Source organism: Vipera ursinii (assembly GCF_947247035.1).
Source record: "Vipera ursinii genome assembly, chromosome: 3".
In the NCBI taxonomy this organism is placed as follows: Eukaryota; Metazoa; Chordata; class Lepidosauria; order Squamata; family Viperidae; genus Vipera; species Vipera ursinii.
Window position 1 is genome coordinate 84,568,032 of NC_139516.1, and position 24,152 is coordinate 84,592,183.

Below are 24,152 nucleotides of genomic sequence, written 5' to 3' on the forward strand. Positions count from 1 at the left end.
CCCAATTCCAGCAACCGTTCCCTATATGTTTTAGCCTCCAGTCCCCCAATCATCTTTGTTGCTCTTCTCTGCACTCTTTCTATAGTCTTCTTTTATATCATTGTAAATCCTACACTCTGTCACCTTGCATATGCTATGTGTGTAAATTGTGCCTTTGATTTTAGTTAGTGTTGTCAGATAATAAAACATGTCTGTGTTTGTATTAAATCTTGTATTATCAGGATTTTATTATCTCGGTTATTTTTATGTAATCCATTCAAAACCTTGAACATTTTTCTGGGGTTATCCAACAAATTCTATAAAAAGCTAACAAATTATGGGAGAAATAGTACTGTATTACTAACTTTATGTATTTGATAATAAGATCACCTAGACCAGGAGTAGGCAACCTTGGCTCTTTTATGACTCGTGGACTTCAACTCCCAGAATTCCTGAGCCAGCCATGCTGAGGAGAAAGGGAGAGGTTTCCAAGCTGAGCCATGCTGGCTCAGGAATTCTGGGAGTTGAAGTCCACAAGTCATAAAAAAGCCAAGGTTGCCTAGCCCTCACCTAGACAGTTGCAGGGTTATAAGACCTTGATATGGAGTGTGTGGTGTTAATGACAAATTTAATCACTAATGGCTTGGAGGGTTGTGTTAAAACCTTGGAGGGGAGCTGTTATGAGTACTGTATGAATGTTAATTGGTATTTACAAAGGTGAACAATTAGCATGGAACATATAGAAGTGAGTCATATCAAATTTAAAGATGTTTCTATTGCAAAACGGTATGTTAGGAATTGCAACTTAAATTAAATCAAAGCTACTAATTTTAGCTTTATTCATGAAACAACCTTATTAGAAAACCATACAGTAACTATTCATTCCAATAATGTGATTGTCATTCAGTGCTGTTGAAAACTCACTGGCTCTGATTTTATATACATCTCAATTAATTTCACTGGGCTAATACAAAGTTAATGATTAGCAAGCTGTTTGTGCTTTGTCCTTAGTGGTGCTTTATTGAACTATTTCATCATTGATCCAGCATTTTATAGGGCTAAAACATCCCCCCAAATGGGTAGTTATTCTAAAGTTCTATGAGTATATATGCTATAATTTTGATTATAGGCTTAAGCTTGTGCAGAATCATGAAAGGAACCATTTAGGTTAACTTCCTTCAGGGATCCAACTTAAAACACCCATGTCACAAGGATGTCTTGCCTCTACTTAAACACATCCAATGAGAGAGAGAGGGAGGGAGAGAGAGAGAGAGAGAGAGAGAGAGAGAGAGAGAGAGAGAGAGAGAGAGAGAGAGAGAGAGAGAGAGAGAGAGAGAGAGAGAATGATCTTTCTAATTGGTTGCATTGTAGGTAGTCCTTGACGGCACTGAAAAAGTAATTTATAGCTGGTGCTTGCACTTAACAACCATTGCAGCATCCCCACAATCACAGAATCAAAATTTGAATGCTTGGCAATCAGCATGTATTTATGATGGTTGCACAATCCTGGGGTCATGTATTTGCCATTTGCAAACTTCTCATTCGGCCTCTGAAAAGCAGGCAATGGGCAAACCCAGGTTGTATCAATGTCCTTCTGATTCACTTAAATGCAGTGATTTTCTTAATAACGGTGGCCAAAAAACCTGTGACATAACATTGAGCACGACTCATTTAATAACCACCTACCTTAGCTATGGAAATTCTGATCCCAAATGTGGTCATGGTCAAGAATTAGCTGTACTATATTGTTTTTATTGTCAAGGTTTGGCTCCGCCTCCTCCATTCAACCCTGTAACATAGAGATATTACTCCGTGTCCTATATTCTAGAAAAACAGAAAAATCTTTTACTTTTACTTTTACTGTGAACATCTTGTCTTGTATTTTAAGATTATTATACCTTCTGTCCTCTTTTTCCAAGGTATTTTCAGTTCTTTCAATCTCTCTTCATAGAATTTAATTTCTAATCCTCAATTATTTTCATTCTCCTTCTTTGAACCTATTGCAACTTATTGCTTGAAATGTTGGGTCCAGAATATTACACAGAAGATTATATCTGTCCCATACAGAGTAAAATGGAACTTACTTATTGTGATTTGGAAATTAGAAAATTACATTTTTTGGAACTTTATTTATATTGTAGTATTTATCACATTTGTCAAGGGAGGTATCCCTCATCTTGTATCTGTGTATTTGATTTCTCTTTAATTTTATTCTGTTACCAGCAGACTAGCCTATCAAGATAATTTTAAATTTTATGTCTAGATAATTAGTTATTTCATACAATTTTGTGTCATCAGCAAATTTGATAACTGTTTTTTTTCATTTTTTCATCAAAATAATTAATTTAAAAAGTTGAAGAATATGGGGCAAGGACTGAAACTTGCAGCATCTTTTATCTTACATCAGAGCTTTTAATGAAACACACACACACACACACACACACTAGCAATATTTGATCAGAATGTCTTAAGGTATTTGGTTAATTTTTATACTAAAATCAATATATATTAAATCTTTAGCATTTCCACAGGCTGAGACAGAAGGGTTTTTCCGCTCTCTCTCTCTGGGCTGAAACAATAGGGTTGTAGATATAATTTACTTGGACTTCAGTAAGGCATTTGATAAAGTAGATCACTACCTACTACTTGATAAGATAGAAAAATGTGGGTTAGATAGCATCACCACCAGATGGATTCGTAGCTGGCTGACAGGCCGTACTCAGTGTGTGGTCCTCAATGGAACCGCATCTACATGGAAGGAAGTGTGTAGTGGGGTGCCCCAGGGCTCTGTTCTGGGCCCAGTGCTCTTCAGTATCTTCATCAACGATTTGGACGAGGGAATAGATGGGGAACACATCAAATTTGCAGATGACACCAAGCTGGCAGGAATAGCCAACACTCCAGAAGATAGGCTTAAGATACAGGAGGATCTGGACAGACTCAAACACTGGGCACTATCTAACAAAATGAAATTCAATGGTGAAAAAAGTAAGGTTCTACATTTAGGCAGGAAAAATCAAACGCACAGGTATAGTATAGGTGGTACCTTTCTCGATAGTAGTGACTGTGAGAGAGATCTCGGAGTCCTAATGGACAATCACTTAAATATGAGCCAGCAGTGTGCTGCAGCTGCCAAAAAAGGCAACACAGTGCTAGGCTGCATTAACAAAGGGATAGAATCAAGATCACGTGAAGTACTATTACCACTTTACAATGCCTTGGTAAGGCCACACCTGGAATACTGCATCCAGTTTTGGTCACCACGATGTAAAAAAGATGTCGAGACTCTAGAAAGAGTACAGAGAAGAGCAACAAAGATGATTGGGGGACTGGAGGCTAAAACATATGGGGAACGGTTGCTGGAATTGGGTATGTGTAGTTTAATGAAGAGAAGGGTGAGGGGTGACTTGATAGCAGTGTTCCAATATCTCAGGGGCTACCACAAAGAAGAGGGAGTCAAGCTATTCTCCAAAGCGCCTGAAAGCAGGACAAGAAGCAACGGATGGAAACTAGTCAAGGAGAGAAGCAACCTAGAACTAAGGAGAAACTTCCTGACAGTTAGAACTAACCAGTGGAACAACCTGCCTCCAGAAGCGGTGAATGCTCCAACACTGGAAGTTTTTAAGAAGAGACTGGCCAGCCATTTGTCTGAAATGGTATAGGGTTTCCTGCCTTAGCAGGGGGTTGGACTAGATGACCTCCAAGGTCCCTTCCAACTACTACTACTACTACTACTTCTTCTTCTTCTTCTTCTTCTTCTTCTTCTTCTTCTTCTTCTTCTTATTATTATTATTATTATTATTATTATTATTATTATTATTATTATTATTTACTTATTATTATTACTTATTATTATTACTTCTTCTTCTTCTTCTTCTTCTTCTTCTTATTATTATTATTATTATTATTATTAATGTGTCTAGGCATGTACGCATATGCACGCGTAAATTGAAAAAAAAACAATTGCAGTCACCTTCAAAATAAAAGTAATCCATGCTGGCTGGACCAGAACAGCCAAAGGGCCAAATGTGACCCAGGACAATAAAATGCCCAAGTCTGATATAGGATCTCCTACTTGAGCAGGAGGTTGGACTAGAAGATCTTCAAGGTCCTTTCCAACTGTGTTAATTTGTATTCTGTATTCTGTTTCTTTTAATGGGTGCTTTAGAGTTAGGGTTGGTTCCAGGCAGTGGCGTTGGCAAAGTTTTTTCAGATTTAATTGGCCACTATCTTCTTCCTAGGGCTGAGAAGGGGACTAGATAACTTTGTGATTAAGGTAGGACAAGAACTCATAGTCTCACAGTTTGTAGCCTGGTGTCTTAACCATTACACAAAACTGGTTCTATGAAGAACGCTACCTAGGAGATAGCATGAATTTTTCAAAACTTGATCTCAAATATATATTGATTTTTGATAATTACCACATTGGACTTACAATGTTATCTATACATCCTTCAGATTATTTTTTTAATGATCTGGTCTAGAAACCAAAGTATCAAGGTCAGATTGTTAATATGTAATTCCCTAGATCTCCCCGCCCCCCACCGCCTCTTTAAAGATAAGGTCAGTATTTGTTCTCCATTTTTCTGGTATCTCACAAGAGTGTTAGACTTTGTCACATATTGGTTCAGATAGATAACTCTGCAAGTTAGAAAAACAAACAAAAATAGAGTATGTGTGTTGAGCTAATTTTATAAAAGACTTCCTTGTAATTTGCAATTCTCTTGAAAAGCTGCTGACTGTATTTTTAAATTCTGCTAGTTTTAAGATTTAGATGTGCTTCAATATCTTTAATAAATCTATAGCAATGTTTTGGAGTGCTGGCTTCAGTTCCATGCTGAAATTTAAATTGCTGCTTATAATCCACTGCTGTATAAGGATGGAGTAATAGAATCAAAATTTTCATTATCACATCTATTCAATCTTTAAATACCATTTCCTGGAAATAAATTTCATTTATTTCAATGATGATTTTCTTGATAATTATGCAGAGAATTATGTTTTTATAGTAATTTTATCAAGTATTACAGTTAGAAAAATAAGAAATAATACAAATTAAAAAATGAATAAAAATAAAAGAAAGTACATAAAAGAAAGAATATGATTTCTCCCTTCATAACAAGTTTAAACAATGTTAATAACTTAGCATCTTCTCTCAAAATATCACAAATGGTTTTTTCCATATTTTGTCTCTTTTCTGCTGACAGATTTTAAAGCCTCCGTGTTCAGTCCTGGTCAGAGATAAGAGAGATAACATATCTTATTGGCTTATTCGTTCTCCATATAAATCTGTTGTGATTTCTGAAAAATGAATGGAAAGTTTTAAATGATGAAAGTTAAACTGCCTTTCATTGGAGTTTGATATATTCATCACAAATAATAGTTTATTGCACAGATTTCCAGTTTTTTTTAAAAAATAAATTCTGATTAGGTTTTAGAATTAAAAATTTTAACTTGCATATCTTGACTTCTTTTTTGATCAATTTACTGTAATGTGCATGTACTTTGTCTATTACTTAATTGCTTTGATGTTAAAGTATGATGAGTAAGATTGTTATAGTTGCCAGCTTGTAACTCTTGCTGCATCTTGGCTTTTTTATTTATGTCTCTGTACCTGGCTTAGACCAAATATATGGACAGTATGTCATTCCCAAGGTAGTTTTGAAAAGATCTTCCAGATTGCTTCAACTTTTTGGTAATTTTTATCTTGTCATAGATAGTTTGCTGTCCTCCATAGTGACATATTTTTATTAAGTCCTTGATCCAGGTTGACCCTGTGGGAGCCTTTTCATTCACTATAAGGCAGTCTTTCCTGGCTAACAATATTGGGGCTGTTTCTAGCAACTTTTTAAAAATGTGCTCTTCGATCAGCATCAGATTCTCAATATGGCTTTATTGTGCTTCCAATAAAAGACTTTGCTTAGTGGCTAGCATCAGACGTTGTCTTTATCCTAAAGTTTTAAAAGGCTAAAATTTGTTTTTTTTAATCTCTATGGAACTTGGATACTTTTAGTTATTTTCTAACTATAAATGGGATGGAATAAACCAGACATGTCAAACACAAGGCCCGGGGGCTGGATCCGGCCCGCGAAGTGGTTTCATGAGGCCCGTGAAGCCATCCTGGAAACAGTGAGGGAACGGCCCCCACTGCCTTGGCCCTGGCCCAGAGACCCTCCTTCTGCCAGAGACCCTGAGATCTGTCCCACTCCTGCCCAGGCCCCCATAGGCACCCTTAATGCAAACAATGTAGAGCTGGCCATGCCCACCCAGTAGGCCATACACACTCTAGCCACGCCCACCCAGTAGGCCACACCCACCCAGGCCATACCCACCCGGCCCCCTGAGGGCAACTGCAATGCTGATGCGGCCCTCAATGAAATTGAGTTTGACACCCCTGGAATAAACAGATAATATAATAATGTCTAGGAGGCAAATGTGGAACTATCATAAAATTGTGATGGTTTCTTACTGAGCGTTCTATGAGTACCGGCACCTTTTTTGGATGGAACCTTGTAGGATAGGCAAGGCGGGTTGTATGACATCTGTGAGTTTCGGCACCTTTTTCTTTTACAAAAAAAGTACTGGGTAGTTCACAAATAGCTTGAAGGTCACTCTAGGTGGACTTTCCCTTCCACACGGAGAAAGTTTTGTTAATTTTAAATACTTTTTTGTTATCTCTTGGTGGTGCTTTCAAGTTTACTCTATGGTTTGAAGCAGCAAAAGGTGGACATTGTTTTTCTTCTTGTTTTTGTTCAGCATATTTCCATCACTTGGATACTTTCCAAGTTGCCTGTGCTTCCCGAGCTGTAGAAACTCTCTTGGAAAAAAAAGTCTCATGATGTCTTCCTTTGAGATTTCATTGAAGGCCCAGAAATGAGAGATTGCTACAGACAACTGGAGATTGTATGGTGCTATCACCAGGATATTCATATTTACTCCTAAATTACTATGTCAATATTTTTTTTAAAAAAGGGCTGGTACCTCTGCTACCCATAATAATTTCATCAACATTTTCCTCTTGAAAGAAGTTTGAAAGCAAAGTTTATTTTGTCAAGATTAATAATACTAGGTGAAATAGAACAGGATTTTCTTTTTTTCTGAATGGCACTATCTTGAAAATTACTTAGATGGTTGCTTAAAGTTACCATCTTGCATTTGTTGCTCTATATTTGAAACATCTTGCTTTTGTTATTCACCTGTAAATGTGTGGGTAGGTGGGGTGTACCTGTACTGTACTGTAGCAATCACCTTTGCTTTGTATGAAATATACGGGTGCCCACATTTGCCACCAGAAAGAACTGAAGAAAGGGACATGTACCTTCCTGTGATTTAAGGCTATCAAATATATTTCTAGGAAGAGAACCAAAGAATAATTTTAAAAGGGAAAATTGCTTTCACCTCATGGATACTGCTGCGAGTACTTTGGTCTAGCACAGGGGTAGGCAACCTCGGCTCTTTTATGACTCATGGACTTCAACTCAAGAGTCACTGCTTAAAAGTCAAGGTTGTATTGTCCTAGTGGTTCTTTATCTGGCTGCACAGGAATTCTGGGAGTTGAAATCCATGAGTCATAAAAGAGCCGAGGTTGCCTACCCCTGGTCTAGCAGTATCGCATCTAAGTGAGTCTTAGCCAAAGCCGGGTTTAGCTATTATTACCTCTCCATATCAACACCATTCATGGCGATTGGTTATTTGTACAGCTGTGGGGGGGGGAATCAATACTGCAATAGATTTTAAATCTTAGACTTCTTTTATGTGTAGTTTCATGTCCCCTCTTCCACCTTCCAAGTCCCTTTTTGGTGGCTTCTTTGTTGAAGTTGTAATGTTTGAATAGGCTCCAAGTCTAATGCATGTACCACTACTATGACATTCAAATAGCCTCATGTTTGTTGATCATCCTGGTGTGGTGTTTTATGTAAATTCACCCGTGTTCTTGGGACCTCACCCTCATATGTTACATTTAGAATATTTTAGCATCTTCACTTAAAACTGTTCAGAAGAAAACGAGCAGGCTTTGCTTGTTTAACCCTTCAGCAACAGCCAAGTTGAAAACAAAAGCTATCTCCCCCTCCCCAATTTCACAGAGTTGCTTAGCAACCTCCCTCCCCCTTTATTAGCATATAGTTTAATACCTTTTTATTACAGGGCTAAGCCATGTTACACATTCTTCTTCAGCCCAGTGCAGGTTTTGGCAAGCATTTGATCTGGCAGAAAGTATGGGGAAGTGAGTGGGAGAGTAAAAAAAGAACCCTCGTATGCCAAGCAAATAGAATTGTTCATTGCTGCCTTGTAATTTCATTATTTTGATTAAAAAGAGGAAGCAAACTCCCATAAATCACTCGGCCAGCTGAAGTAATTCTGCACAAAACTGAGGATGCCTCTACCACACACTTCCTGTCCACTGTGATTATAAACCTGGGCTTTTGAGCTGCAATGGCTGAAAATGTGTTGTTGGTGGTCTGGTACAAGGAGAGCAATGTTTGTTTATGATGGCAAAAAGCTAAAAGAAATTTGGTGACCCCTTTTCTGACTAACAAATTTTATTAGAAGGCAAGCTTTTGTGAGCTTACGCCTTTTAATAAAGCTCATAAAGTCTTATGCCTTTAATAAAATTTGGTATCAGACACTTTCTGATTTCCTTCTTGATTGGCAAATGGCTCATCATTTGCAAAACCTCCTCTTTCACAAGAAGGGTGGCAGTTAATAATAGGAGTGCTTTGCATTTTCCTCGTTATTTTTATTTTTATTATTATTATTATTATTATTACAATTGTATCAGGGATCTTAATATTAAAATGAAAAGGTTGTTGAAGGCAGACCAGAACCCACTGGGCTTGGCACAAAGAGGAGGAAGACTTCAGAAGAACAACTGAGGTTGCCTCAGGCATTCCAGCTATCAGTAAGAGAAAGATGACAGAGGACAACAGCATGCATGAAGCTGCCTCAGGCTGTATCTGTACTGGCCAGTTGGTTTGAGATACACTGGAGTCTGCTTCAATCAGCTGAGGTGCTGCCAAGGCGGCGTGGTGAGATTTGCTTCATCGGGAGCAAGAATAAATGGATCGTAGTCTAGATTATACAAGTCCTGTATAATTTTTTTCTCTAGCTGCAGGCGTGCCTGCTGGAGTCCAAAGAATATTCAGTCTTATTTCACTTTTGTGGTAGGCAGTATGAATAGTAATAAAAGTATTTGTCCCAACGCACTGTCACAATCTATATCTTCTCACAGTTTTTAGACTTGTGCCCACTGCCACTTTTGTAATACCTCCTGGGACAGTTTGGTGGTGTATGTGAATGAATGAATATGCTGATAGCCTTGGATGCACTAGAGTGACTAGACCTCTGCATTGTCATATTTAAACTCCAGAAGGTTGTGTTCTCCCACAGCATCCTTGAGGGGTTGTAACTTGACCCATTTTTAAAATTCATTCTAAAAGCTGATTTTCTGTATATCCATCTGAGTTGCAGTAAGTTGCATACTACATGCATGTACGTAGCTTGATCAGTTTTACATATAAAAATATGCTGGAGTAAATGCTGGAGTAGATGAATTCCATTTAAGGCTGGCAAGAATTTGACCTTAAGTGATTAAAATAATTGTTGGAATTTGTTCCATATTTTAAAATAAAAAGTGCTTATAGGGAGACCCTGTAGTTCTTGCAGATTTTTATAGTTTTATGAGTCCTTGTAAATGCTACCAGAGTCCCTATGGTGGTATGTAACTATGAAATATACCTGTTTTTTTCTGATCTGAAATGCTGCATGGTGAAGAATGATATTGCTGTCAGAAGAAATTGTAGTATAAAATAGAAATTGGATCATCAGTTTCTGGCTAGGAATGCAAACCAGTAAATCTGAACCTGCTGGAGCAGATGAATTCCATTAATGGCTGGCAAGAATTTGACCTTAAGCGATTAAAATAATTGTTGGAGTTAGTTACTGCGAGACTGAGATGTAGCTGGAAGTACACAGAATCTGTGCAGCCAGATAAAGAACCACTAGGACAACACAACCTTGACTTTTAAGCAGTGACTCCTGAGAATCGTTGGGGAAACCAAACAGGTTCTGGCAAACAAGGTAAGGTTTTTAGTTTGTTTTTAGTTTTGATTAGTGAGCCTTTTTTACGTGATCCTGCATGCTGGTTCATTACTGATGCTGGTAGCTAATTTGGAGTAGTTCTAGGAAAGGTGGTGTAAACATAATAAATCATGACAGTTTCCTGGATAGAAAATGATTTAAAAAAGCTTGTATGTGTTGGTAAACTCTGAAAGGTAGTTCAGAACATTCTGCAACTCTTTGTATTTGATACAAACCTGCTAGTATTATTTTACTTTTATGAAACCCAGTTACAAAGGGTATGCACTACTTACAGCAATATGGCATTGTTTCTGTTCCTGGGCCATGGGTAACTTTTTCTGTTGTTCTTCAACCAATGTTGAAAATGGCTTAAGAATATATAAAGATGTTGGATCATTCCAGTTTATTAAAATATTTGTATTCATTATTCTCAAGAAGTTTATGGGAAGACTACTAGTACCTGGAAATGATAGCAACCTTTTGTCATGTTCCCATGTTCAGATACATACTAATTCTGATAATAGAACAAATTAATAGCTATTCAAACTAGCATCTTTTATCTAGCATTTATCTATCTGTCTGTCTGTCTGTCTGTCTGTCTGTCTGTCTGTCTGTCTGTCTGTCTATCTATCTATCTATCTATCTATCTATCTATCTATCTATCTATCTATCTATCTATCTATCTCTATCTCTATCTCTATCTCTATCTCTATCTATCTAGATCGATCTAGATCTAGATCTATATATGAATTAAGTCTATCAAGTGAATGGACATTGCCAGAAATTCTGGTAGAAAATCTATAGTTTAACTATGTATTTACAGGGAGAAATCTCTCTTCTAAAACTCCCAATGTTCAGCCTCATTGGATGATTACATTTACTAATTTGGAATAGGAAAGAAAAACTCATCCATTTTTCTTTATACCAATTTTCCCCACTTTGGGTGTTTTGAGATGTGTGTATTTCAGCTTCCATCCAGCATGACCACTGATGAACAGCTAAAGTCTGAAAGGCCACGTACATCTGGAGAGCTCCTAAGATGAAAAAGAAAAAAAAAAACCATTTTACACAGTGTGTACATTTATTCTCCTCTACCCCTTTCCCTCTGTCTGTCCCACTCCCCCCCCATAACTTCCACATGTGGAATTGTTACGTCCACTATAGGTAGTCCTCAATTTATGACTGTCATTTAGTGACTGAACTTATGATCCGGATTCGAAGTTCTGACAGTCATGTGATCACACTTCAGATGCTTAGCATTTACAGTCATTTATAGCATTCCATGGTCATGTGAACGTGGTTTATCACAGAATACGCCAATAGAGAACAATGGGTTCATATGTACAACCACTGTGTTCACTTAACAACCACGACAAAAATGCAAAATGACTGTTGTGACTTCTGACCATAATGGTCAGGCTCCATTATGGTCATAAGTGGTGGACTATCTGTAATTTCTACCTTCTTACATTTCCATTTCTGCCAGATACATTGGAGGACTTGAGTAATTATTATATAAGAAGCCAAGGAGAAAGACGTGGCACTAAAACATTGTCACCTGCACTTTTGATGCATGTAGGGATCTTAATATATACAGATATTCATTTGACGTCTCCCACCTTCATCCTACAAACAGGTTAGAACCTTACTTTGCTGAAAGGCCCAGAACAGATGGCATTATAATTAAGTTCTGGTAGAAGGGAGAATTCAGATAACTCTCTTCCATGAAAAGTGTATGTGAAAGTATAGTGGGATCATATAAGTTATTAGGTCCAGATACCCTCTGACCATATTTTTGGCAATTACAGCTTTAGAACTTAAACTTGTCCCAGGATTTTCACTTACATAGCGCAATGCTATCTGGATAGTTTAGTACATACCTAGCTTTTTTATTATTATTTTTGGTATGATTGCACATTCTGTTGCTGCTGGCAGTCTTGTAATCTCTTCACATCTGCTTTCAGAGCATATGGGGGTTTCATGTAATCAACTCCTCTCCCTCTGTCATTATGGCAGGTGAGCAACAAAATGCCCTGGTACCTCTGTACTAATGTAGAAGGCAAGATAACTGTGTATAAATATTAAATATTACTGGAAGCAATACAATAAGTGGAAACCTTTGACTGAATTGGTACACAGTCCTCTTTCAAAACAGGATGGGTGTGAAGATGTATAAAACAAACTTTTCAATTCTTGAAAAGGTAAAAACAGTTCGGCATATTATATTATGCTTTTAAAAAAGACTTGCGTAGGGGCTGTTCTGTTTATTTTTAATGGAATGAATAAAAGAAAAGTGAAAGTTGTCAATGAGTGATAGATATTGATAATCTAATACTTTATATACATATGTTTTATGTTATTAAACCCTTTTTAAGAAATTCTTTTGGTTTTATTTTTTTAGACATATACAGTAAATGGATTAAATCTTTTTCCCCCCTCTCTTTTGTTCAGTCATATCCAGTTCTTGGACACTGCCTGGACATGTCCCTGCAGTTTTCTTGGGAAGGTTTTTTTCAAAATGGTTTGCCATTGCCTCCTTCTTAAGGCTGAGAGAAAATGACTGGCCTATGGTCACCCAGGTAGCTTTGTGCCCAAGGCAGGACTAGAACTCATGATCTCCCAGTAACTAGCCAGATGCCTTTAACCATTACACTAAACTGGCTCTCACCATTAAATTTATTGGCTGTTAAAAAAAAATAAAGGATACTCTGTTTTTTGTTCCAATTAAAAATATCTGCAGGATGCTGCCTAGGAAACACATCTTGTAATTTTGTTTGAGGAGAGATATTTATTTATAATATTTAAAAATATGTTTCATCCTCATAGACTTCAGGTTGGACAATAATCTAAATCATCCTGGCCAAGTGAAAGAATTTTTGAATAAGGAATAAGTAAAAGGTTAAGTCTCCATTGAGCTCAATTTTTTTGTTGACTACATGTGCAGTTTGCTTGGCACAGATACAGAAGGGTTTGGTATTGTCTTATTTGCTAATGTTTTTTCTCAATTTCCCAGACAATCTCAGAATCCTGGGATTTCTTCATAGTATTTCACACAAGTACTGACCAATCCCAAACCCACTTAGCTTTTTTTTTTAGATAAGCCAAGTTCAGCATAGGGCTGCCACCTATATTTCAGAGTCTCAATTTATGCAAACCAACCAACACTTTAATGAAATACATTTAAGTGTTTCTTTTTTTGCTGGTGTTCTTGCATGAAGGTCTTGTATGGCTATTTAAACAAAATATCTTAAATTAGTATGTTTTTTCATAATAACTCACAGTTTACACAATTTAAACAAACACCTTAAATTAATACAATTCTTTCATAAAGACTTGTATAATTTACACTAATAAAACTATTCTCACGAAGAAACTTTTTTTCATCTCTCTCTCTCTCTCTCTCTCTCTCTCTCTCTCTCTCTCTCTCACACACACACACACACACACACACACAGAAACAGAGATTATATTCTGTAATTACTGAATATTGGAGAAACAAGGGAATTGTCTTTTTTTTCCCTGGTGGCAGAGACTGCTTCATTGCTGATCTATGCTGCTTATGACATTTTGCACAGAGAGTGTTCTGAGGTGTCATACAGTTTGATGTTAGAGAACTTTTAAAAATTATATTCTCACAGATCTGAAAGAAAAAGAAGTATTAAAAGTAAAAAATTGAACACAGCTTCAGGGTTTTTTAACTGCTGATTTGGACCATTCTTGTTCCTTTTACTTCTTTCTTCAACCATTCTTTGTGTTGTGATTTGTTTAGTATTCTTACACTGCTTTTTCGTCATAGACAGTGACTGTCTTAAAAAGTTGCTCTCCAAATGTGTTGGACTACAACCCGTGTTCATCCCAACCAGCATATAAAAGGACATTCTATTGGACAGGGATGGAGTAGACATATTTATGTGGGGTTTTCCCCTCTTAATTCATTTAGTGCTTAACAATAATTCATCTAATGCTGATGATATTCAGAAAAACTCTAAGAGAAATGAATTCTGTGCTGAAATTTGGAGGTGTCCCAATTCTATATTTATATAGCAATGTTTCTGTATGAAAATCAGGAGCATGTTACATATTTCCATTGAGAAACATTTATTTTCAATCCTCAATATAATTTATCCCTGCTGACACATACATAAAATAGGAGTTTATGAGATATACATAAGATCCCAATTATCTGAAAGGAGAATGGTACTCAGACAGGATAGGCCCAGTATATCAAATAAGCTTAAAGTAATCCAGGTAATCCTTGCTTAGCAACGATAAATGGGACTGGCAAAGTCATTAAGTGAACTGGTCACGAAATGAAACAGCAACCGTGCTTATTATTTTACTTCAACTTTACAGACCTGTGAAGGTCATAAAGACTGCTTGTAAAGTTACTTTTTCATGGCTGTCATTAATGTGATTGTTCTCTACATGAGGCAGTTTCCAAATGAAGACTAGCTGTAACGGCACACTTAGAGAATCATCCCATTCAAAGATCATTGAATGAAGTCTTAATTCTAAAGATGCAAAATGCCACGTTAGCAGTGGACTTTTTTCTTTTTCTTTTTTGAGTCCCCCAATTTCCAAATGTAAACGCTGAAAGCAAAAGATTTGAAAAATCTGCACTTTAGGATTCAGAAACTGATATAAAAAAGTTATACACATTCACACATTCTTGTAGCATTTTTAAGGATTTATCCAGTTTTGTGTTATCATTTGGATTGAGAGGCTGCATTGTAAAATTCAGACAACTAAGATAACTGGTGTGAATTACATTTTTTATATCTTAAGAAACATGGCACCCAAATATCAAATATATTTATTGTAACATAACCTAGAGGTTTTCAAGTGGTGGTTTGCAGCCACCAGAAGGTTGTAAGTTAAGCAGAGGAGGGGATGGTGTCACAATTTGGTGGGAAGTTTCTATATGCAAAGCAGGATTGTTGCCAGAACTTACTGCTGCTCTATCTGGTCAAGCTGACAGCTGGCTTATCTAAGCAAAGACTAGACTGAGGTCTGGGCTCTGCTTTCAGTGTACAAATTTCATGGCTTGCACATTGACAGCTGGATTATTGCCAGAATTTATTCCTTCTCTGGCTGGAGGGATTGGCTGTCAGCATATCCAAACAGAGTAGAGCGGGAAGTCTGGAGCAGCATGTAACAGGGCTCTGGGTGTAGATGCACAGACCTGAAGGCTTAAACCAAAAACGTGGAGGGCTGTCAGAATTTGCTCCTACTCTTCTTGGAGAAAGATGCTAGCTAGCTTGTCCAAGTATAGCTCAGCATGTGCTCTGTCAGGGGGTCCCACTCTGGGTGTGCAAACTCGATCGCTGTCAGAATTTGTTCTTGTTCTGCCTGAACAAGCTGATAGCAAAGTCAGAATTTTCTATAGTTGTGGCTGGAAAGAACAAAATATCAGTACAACATAAATGGGGAATGAATGAGAACCATGGTTTGAAAGAATAAAACCTAGCTTCTAGGAAGGATTCAGAACGAAGCAAGCTTATCCTTTCTGTTAAAGAGATGTTGTTGTTGTTGTTGTTGTTGTTGTTTTTAAAAAAACGCTTTATTTTTATTTATGTTTATTTTATAAGGTTGCAAGGTCCTAGCATTTTCATTTGGTATTTAGATTAAAATGTAATTATTAAAAGAAAATGGCATGTGTAGTTTTTGTCTAAGCTTCAGCCATATCTACTTAAGGAGGGAATGGAAGAACAGGACAAAGGAAAGGGAGAAATGAAAATCAAAAGAAAACTATAAAACCAGAGAAAATAACCCGTGTGGTGGCCATTAACAAAAGAGTTTGTGGTTGTGTCTGTTGATATGATTTAGTATATTATGCTTAAAATTCACCTTTTAGGTAATTGTAGTACTGAGCGCCCCTCGCACCCACAAATCCCTAACCCCACCAAACCTTTCAGTATAGTTAATGCTGATTAAACTTTAACATTCACTTCTGTGAATGAAATCTGTAGAGTACTAACTTTTCAGTAACTGATTTAAGATTACAGAAGTCTATCTGTGAGTGAATAAATATGCATAGCTTTTTTCATGATAAAATTCTTAGGCTCGTGGCAGTGTAGGTATACCAGTGAAACTCCTAGATGTAGTCCAAAGAAAAGAAAAGCAGACATTATTGATCTTACCTTTTAGAAATACTCTATACTTAAAAAAAAAGCTGAAATAAATGCGCAAGATCACCATCATAGACCCAGTAGTTTTTAAATGCATTCTGTGGCAATACAGACTGCCCCTGAAGGAGATGGGTGGTTCAAAGAATGTGAAAACCAAATAAATAAATAAAATAAAAAACAAAGCGATGAAACGATAGAATAAAAGCTTTGCCCAAAAAGGTGTCAGGAATATTGAAAAAGGTCTTGGGGGAAAAAATGCATGTATTCAGTTTGTACTGGTATCATTCAGTTATTATATTTTTTGCCTGAAGATGGAAGGTTTGAATGCAAAGAAGAGTTAATAAGGGCAATAGCTTTGAGTTGATCTGTTTCTGCATTTGATATATTTTATTTAAAGGGCATGATGTTTTGAACTAAATTGGAATTCACGCATATCTCCAACAGGCACCCCATCCCTGTGTTTGCCCCCTTCACTTGCAAAGGCTCTTCCTTCACTTTGCACTTCTAATACAACATGGTAACATTCCCGTTACACTGAACTGAATTTTAATAACTTGGGTTCATAGACTTCATTTTGCCGTACTCTGGCCATTTCTGATCATTTCCTTATATAATCAGGCTAGATTGGCCCAGGAAAAATGGTAGCAATAGAACTCTGAAGTGTGAGTGACATTTTTTAACCAGGTGGAAATAATATTAAAATGCATTGCAAATATTTCACAAAATTAATGGAAAATATTTTTTTTGGGTGGGGGAAATGCATTAGAATGATATTATGTACTGCAGGACGCTGAGCTTGTCGATCAGAAGGTCGGCAGTTTGGCGGATCGAATCCCGAGTGCCGCGTAGCAGAGTGAGTGCCTGTTACTCATCCCAGCTTCTGCCAACGTAGCAGTTCGAAAGCACGTAAAAATGCAAGTAGAAAAATAGGGACCACTGCAGTGGGAAGGTAACAGCGTTCCGTGCGCCTTTGGCGTCTAGTCATGCCGGCCACATGACCACGGAGACGTCCTTGGACAAGCGCTGGCTCTTTGGCTTTGAAACGGAGATGAGCACCGGCCCCTAGAGTCAGAAATGACTAGCACGCATGTGCAGGGGAACCTTTACCTTTACCTTTTATACTGGGAATAAATAGCAGTGCATGGAAACTGTTTTTATGAAGACATTTTGGAAGGCACAATATGGAGGTTATTTCCTTAACAAATAAATACCGTTCTCCCTCATAGTTTTTTTTCTTGCTCTGCCATCCAGCTTTTAATATGCTGTTTCAGAATTCAGATACACTTTATGAAAGCAATTATTTATAATGAGCTAAGGTGCTCTGTCAGATACTATCACTGCAGTGTGTCAGGCTTAGTGGCCTTAGATTTTGTTTTAAGCATTTTGTATCTTCACATTTAGTAAACCACTTACAGAATGTTTTCATAGACATATGAAAGCCATGTTTCTTTGATGTGGTGAACATGTGAATCTGTGCCTATTAGGAGGCAGTTTCTTGAAATAAAATGTGCTGCATGTTTTGTCATGCCTATCTTACATCTTGTAAGATTGCGTTTTTTCTTTTTTTATTAACTTGTCTCCCATGCTAATTTATGGTGAAGATTTCTTTATTTATGAGAGGTATCTGCCACCTCAGTTCAAGATGATGAGCACAGTGGTATTTCACACTGAGATACAATGTCATTTCCTGTCCTTCCAGCAAGAAAGGACTCTTGGATGGTCATTAGAGTAGACCAAAAGTAATTAGTTTTTGCATCACCTGGATTTTTTTTTAACCTGTAGCGTCTCTTGCCTGCTGATTGGGGTTGAGGGAGGTTGACATCCATATCATCTAGATATGTACTAGCTTATCGACTATTGGAAAATATTAGATTAGATGGACAAATACTGTATTCTGGTATAATTTGTTTTCTATTTACTTAGCTTCTAGTACAAAAGCTAATTTGTGAAGGATCCAGATTCCTTCTCCTAAACCAGTGCTGTGCACCCTAAATAACTTCTAAATGTTGCTTTATGTAAAAGGACATTTACAAATGTGTTTGCTACAATTTTCATGTTGTCCTTTTTCTGAAATCATTCCCTGTTGCAAATGGGCAATATTGTTAATCTTAAACAGACTTTTATTTTGCAAGTTTTGGATTTGGAAAAAAATATCATATTCTTTCTCCTTGAATGATGCCTACAAAATTCAAAACTTAAAATGAAAACATTATGAAATACTTATTCCAGAATCCTCCTCCTCCTCCTCCTTTTACTGGTGTTGCTTTACATTAAATTTGTTACAAGGTCAGCTATTTTATAATAATAATAATAGCTTGATAAAAGGTAAAGTTTCCCCCGCACATGTGTGCTAGTCGTTTCCAACTCTAGGGGCCGGTGCTCATCTCCGTTTCAAAGCCGAAGAGCCAGTGTTTCTCCGAGGACGTCTCTGTGGTCATGTGGCTGGCATGACTAGACGCCAAAGGCGCACGGAATGCTGTTACCTTCCCACCGTAGTGGTCCCTATTTTTCTACTTGCATTTTTACGTGCTTTCGAACTGCTAGGTTGGCAGAAGCTGGGACAAGTAACAGGCGCTCGCTCTGTTACGCGGCACTCGGGATTTGACCCGCCAAACTGCCGACCTTCTGATTGACAAGCTCAGTGTCCTAATCCACTGATAGGTGGATAAAAATGCCAAATCCAGTCAAAACAAGTATGCAACAAATAATTATAATCATAATTTTGAAGGGTGAAACTGAATTTCTTCCAATCAAGCCAGCTTTGGTTGTGGATGAGTATCAGAAGTAGATTATCTAGACTGCTCATCTCCTCAAAAAGCTACTCTGGGTGATGTACAGTACAGATCAGAATATAAAAAGTATATAAAATTATAGATCCTGGAGCACTGGGGAACTACCAGGGGACAGTAAAAGAGCTGATGTAGTTCCCATCTTCAAAAAAGGGAAAAAAAATGGATCCAGGAAACTACAGACCTATCAGCCTAACCTCAATACCTGGGACGATTCTGGAAAAGATAATCAAACAACGAATCAGCGAGCGCTTAGAGGCAAATAAAATCATTACTAAAAGCCAACATGGGTTTGTCAAAAACAGATCATGCCAGACAAATCTTATTGCATTCTTTGACCAAGTGACAAAATTAGTGGATCAGAAGAATGCTCTGGATATATGCTGTGCCTTCAGCAAGGCATTTGATAAAGTAGATCACAAACTACTACTTGATAAGATAGAAAAATGTGGGTTAGACAGCATCACCACCAGATGGATTCGTATCTGGCTGAGTATATGGTCCTCAATGGAACCACATCTACATGGAGGAAAGTGTGTAGTGGGGTGCCCCAGGGCTCTGTTCTGGGCCCAGTGCTCTTCAACATCTTCATCAATGATTTGGATGAGGGGATAGATGGGAGAACTCATTAAATTTGCAGACATCAAGGTGGCAGGAATAGCCAACACTCCAGAGGACAGGCTTAAGATACAGGAGGATCTGGACAGACTTGAACACTGGGCACTATCTAACAAAATGAAATTCAATGGTGAAAAAGATAAGGTTCTACATTTAGGCAAAAAAACCCCAAATGGACAGGTATAGTATAGGGGATACCTTGCTCAATAGTAGTAACTGTGAGAGGGATCTCGGAGTCTTAGTAGACAATCACTTAAATATGAGCCAGTAGTGTGCTGCAGCTGCCAAAAAAGGCAACACAGTATTAGGCTGCATTAACAGAGGGATAGAATCAAGATCACGTGAAGTATTAATACCAGTTTACAATGCCTTGGTAAGGCCGCACTTGGAATACTGCATCCAGTTTTGGTCACCACGATGTAAAAAAGATGTTGAGACTCAGGAAAGAGAACAGAGAAGAGCAACAAAGATGATTAGGGGAGTGGAGGCTAAAACATATAAGGAATGGCAGCTGAAATTGGGTATTCTAGTTTAATGAAGAGAAGGGTGAGGAGTGACATGATAGCAGTGTTCCAATATCTCAGGGGCTGCCACAAAAAAGAGGGAGTCAAGCTATTCTCCAAGGTGCCCAAAGGCAGGACAAGAAGCAATGGATGGAAACTAATCAAGGAGAGAAGCAACCTAGAACTAAGGAGAAACTTCCTGACAGTTAGAACAATTAACCAGTGGTGCTGGTACTTATCTTTAAAGCCCTACATGGCTTAGGCCCGGGATACTTGCAGGACTGTCTGCTACCGGGGACGACTTCCCATCGCCCAGTGCGCTCACACAGAGAGGGCCTCCTCAGGGTGCCGTCGGCCAGACAATGTCAGCTGGTGACCCCCAGGGGGAGGGCCTTCTCTGTGGGAGCACCAGCCCTTTGGAACCAACTTCCCCTTGAGCTTCGGATGGCCCCGGACCTCCAGTCCTTTCGCCGCGACCTCAAAACTTTTCTCTTCCATCCGGCTGACCTGGATTAATGATGGGTTTTTAAATATGTTTTAATTTTTAACTGTAGTTAATTTATTTTGGTGCTGTTATTTAATTCTTTTTTAATTTTTGTATTGTTGTTTTTATTGTTGTAAGCCGCCCTGAGTCCTTCGAGAGATAGGGCGGCATATAAGTCCCAAAAATAAATAAATAAATAAATAAACCTGCCTCCAGAAGTGGTGAATGCTCCAACACTGGAAGTTTTTAACAAGAGACTGGACAGCCATTTGTCTGAAATGTTATAGGGTTTCCTGCCTGAGCAGGGGGTTGGACTAGATGACCTCCAAGGTCCCTTCCAACTTTACTATTATGATTATGATTACACAAAATTAAAATATACAACAATGGAATATCTGGGGACAGATCCCCCTGGAGAAAATCTGCATGGTCACAAAGAGTTGAGATTGACTTGAAGGCAAACAGTCTGTTAGTCAGTTGACCAACCAACCAACAAATGTACTAAATCAACAAAACAAATTAACAAACCACCGAAAGTATTGGAACACTATTTTCCAATATGTTGAGAGTATTGGATCAAAATTGGCATGATCCCATGCTGCAGGGTGTCATACTGAGTAAGCTGATAAGAGAGTGTGGAGTCTTCTGTATTTAATAAGTATTTCCAGTGGCACAGTTCTCTATTCTGGGTTGCACAAAGCTCTTTCAATAGATGGAAACTATTGTACAGCATTTTGATAACTTTCAACTGAACTGTCTGCCTTTAATGAGACAGGTACAGTGCAGAACCTATAGAACAGTGTTATAAAACTGGTGTTGAAAGCAGAATCATAGGGTTGGAAGGGACCTCTGCTCAAGCTGGATACCTTATATCGTTCTGCATATATGGTTGCCTAATCTCTTTTTGAAAATCTCCACTGATGGAGCACGCAAATCTCCAGGAGGCAAGCCATTACACTGATTGACTGCTTTTTCCTGTCAGGAAATTTCTGCTTAGGTCCAGGATGGATCTCTCTTTAAAGACCTTCCACCCATTACTTCTTGTTCTCTTCTACTTCTTGTGCTTTGGAGAATAAGTCAGTCTCCTATTTTCTGTGCTAGCCCTCAAGTATTGGAAGACCTCTCACCCCTAATCTTCTTTTTGTTAGACTAGACATACCTAGTTCCCTTAGCTGTTCCTTGTGTGGTTTAGCCTCCAGACTCCCTATCTCCTCGTTGCTCTTCTCCGTACTCTTTCTAGGGTCTGAGCATCTTTTTTGTATCGTGGTGACCAGAACTGGATGCAGTATTCCAAGTGTGACCTCACTAGTGCAGGATGAAGCGGTATTATCACTTCACATGATCTTGATACCATCCCTCTGCTGATGCAGCCTAGGAGTGTGTTGGTGTTTTTGGCAGCTGCAGCACACTGCTGGCTCATACTTAAATGGCGGTCCACTGGAATGCCTAAATCTGTCTCACAGATACTACTATTGGGCCAGGTGTCATCTGTTGTGCATTTATTTGCCTAAGTGCAGAACCTTACTTTTCTCGCCACTGAATTGCATTTTGTTGGATAGGGCCCAGTGTTCAAATCTGTCAAGATCCTTCTGAATCTTGAGTCTTAGAAGTCTTAGAAGTCTCTTGAGTCTTTAGAATCTTCTAAAGTGCTAACAATTCCCCCCCCCCCGCTTTGATGTCATTTGCAAATTATAGTCAGTGTTATATGCAGTGTTTCATTCACGGAGCATGCAGATATTGTAAGTATACGAATTTTAAATTATGAGAGGAAATGTAAAAAGAATAATTGCAGAGCTAATTTTATTCTGGCAAAACAATATAATTCTTAACTTTTACTGGAATAGAACCCTCATTTGTGTAAGAAAGGCTAGGGAACATTAATAGTTTAACAGATTAATAGGAAATCATGTTAATATAATTGACTCAAACATCTACTTTACATCGCTAAATTCCTTCTTTTTAAACAAATAGAAGCTGGGAACTTTGAAGTTTTGTAAGCAGAAATATTTAATTGTTTCTTTCTCTGCTTTTCAACTTTTAAAAAAGGAAACATCTTTTTTTTATATATCTTGCAGAATATTTTAGCTCTCAACCCTCGTATACAAACTCATGCATCTTTGAATTCAACTGCAGCAAAGAAAGTAGAGAAAAAGCGCTGGAAAAGGAATGCAGATAAAAATTGTTCAGTAAGTATCACAAGTATTATTATTAACTTTGGATCTGGGTGAAGGCTGAGTTCCTTAATTGTACACTTGGTTGCAATAATTGCACACCAGTAAGCAAACGTTGGGTTCCTTATCTCCCAAACTGTGGTTTGCAATCTTGCATTGGAGAGATTTTTCAATCTATTTTTTTAATGGCTCAAATGACTTGGCAAGTTGAGGCTTAATGAACTTATGAACTGTCAAATCAATGCAAGATAGGATAAAAGGAACATGACAGCCAGCACATCTGGCTTTTCCTTTAACCTGCAGCCTCCTTGCACTAAATACCTTACATACAGGATTCTGGAAGACAGAAAAGGGGCTTTCCTTTTTCTCTTTTACCATCTTCTTGATTTAAAAGAGCATCTATTGTGTTTTTATTTACAACTGTTTTGATTACTCTGTTGGCATGCTAGGCTGGACATAAATAATTGTAATAAATATAGAGAAAGAATAGGAGAGAGCCCAGTTTCACGCATGCTTTTATGTCTGGATATCCTTAGAAAATGAAGTCCTTTTGTCCTAGCTAAACCTCTGACAGGAGGGAAAAAAATATTATGAAACATTCAGGTTTTCAATCTTGGACATTTTAGGACAGAGGACAAAGGATGTTGCTTCCCTGAGCATCAACCCTGAATGAGAGAGGGGGTGGCATCTAAGTTGCTGTTTACAATTCCTTTCCTTTCCCTTTTCTTTGAACACCACTGTAAGTGGCAGAGATCTGTTAGTGTGTTATGAGAAACCATGTGGTATAGTGGTTAAGAACTTTGACTAGGACCAGGAAAATCCAGGTTCAAATTCACCTTAAGACATAGAGACTCACTGGGTGATTTTGGCTGAATCATTCTCTTTCATCCCAAACCTACTTAATACAATTGCTGTTGTGGGTATAAAAATGAAGGAAATTCCCATGTAAGCTGCCTTGAGCTCCTGGAGGAAAGGTAGGATATAAATCTAACAAAATGAATAAAACAATGTGGCAGAGATTGTTGATTTTGAAATAATGCCTTAGGCTTGTTAGCTCTGGTGGGAGTGACGAAAGAAGCTATGAATGATTTAATGAGCCATTTGCAGTTATACTGCTGTAAAGGCATAAAAATAAAAAAATAAATAAATTTTGTGCAGTATATTAACATAAACATTTCCTTTCCAGAATATTTTTTTAAGTTGAAATATGGTAACTCTAATTAAGAACAAAAATAAAAATCTGTCTAAAATCCTACTGGGTGATGTCTTTAGTATACTGGAATGCAACCTTGATCTTAGGAGTATACTGTATTTACGGATTTTGAGAACATGTAGCAGGTGCCTGTTTACAATATGTCTGCCAGAGCATGCATGGCCAATCACATCCTTATCAGAAAACAAAC

General features: G+C 37.8%; 1 protein-coding gene across 3 annotated transcripts in view; it reads left to right on the top strand.

Annotated features, from left to right (window-relative positions):
* Positions 1-24,152, top strand: part of DPYD (dihydropyrimidine dehydrogenase) — a 597,578-nt gene that overhangs the window by 3,274 nt on the left and 570,152 nt on the right. For all 3 annotated transcript variants that reach the window (XR_014492313.1, XM_083361143.1, XM_083361144.1), the window contains exon 2: positions 22,654-22,764. Coding sequence is in view for 2 of the 3 variants with exons in the window: in XM_083361143.1 (XP_083217269.1) it covers positions 22,654-22,764 (111 nt within the window). In the remaining variant the exon portion in view is untranslated. The remainder of the gene's footprint in view (positions 1-22,653; positions 22,765-24,152) is intronic.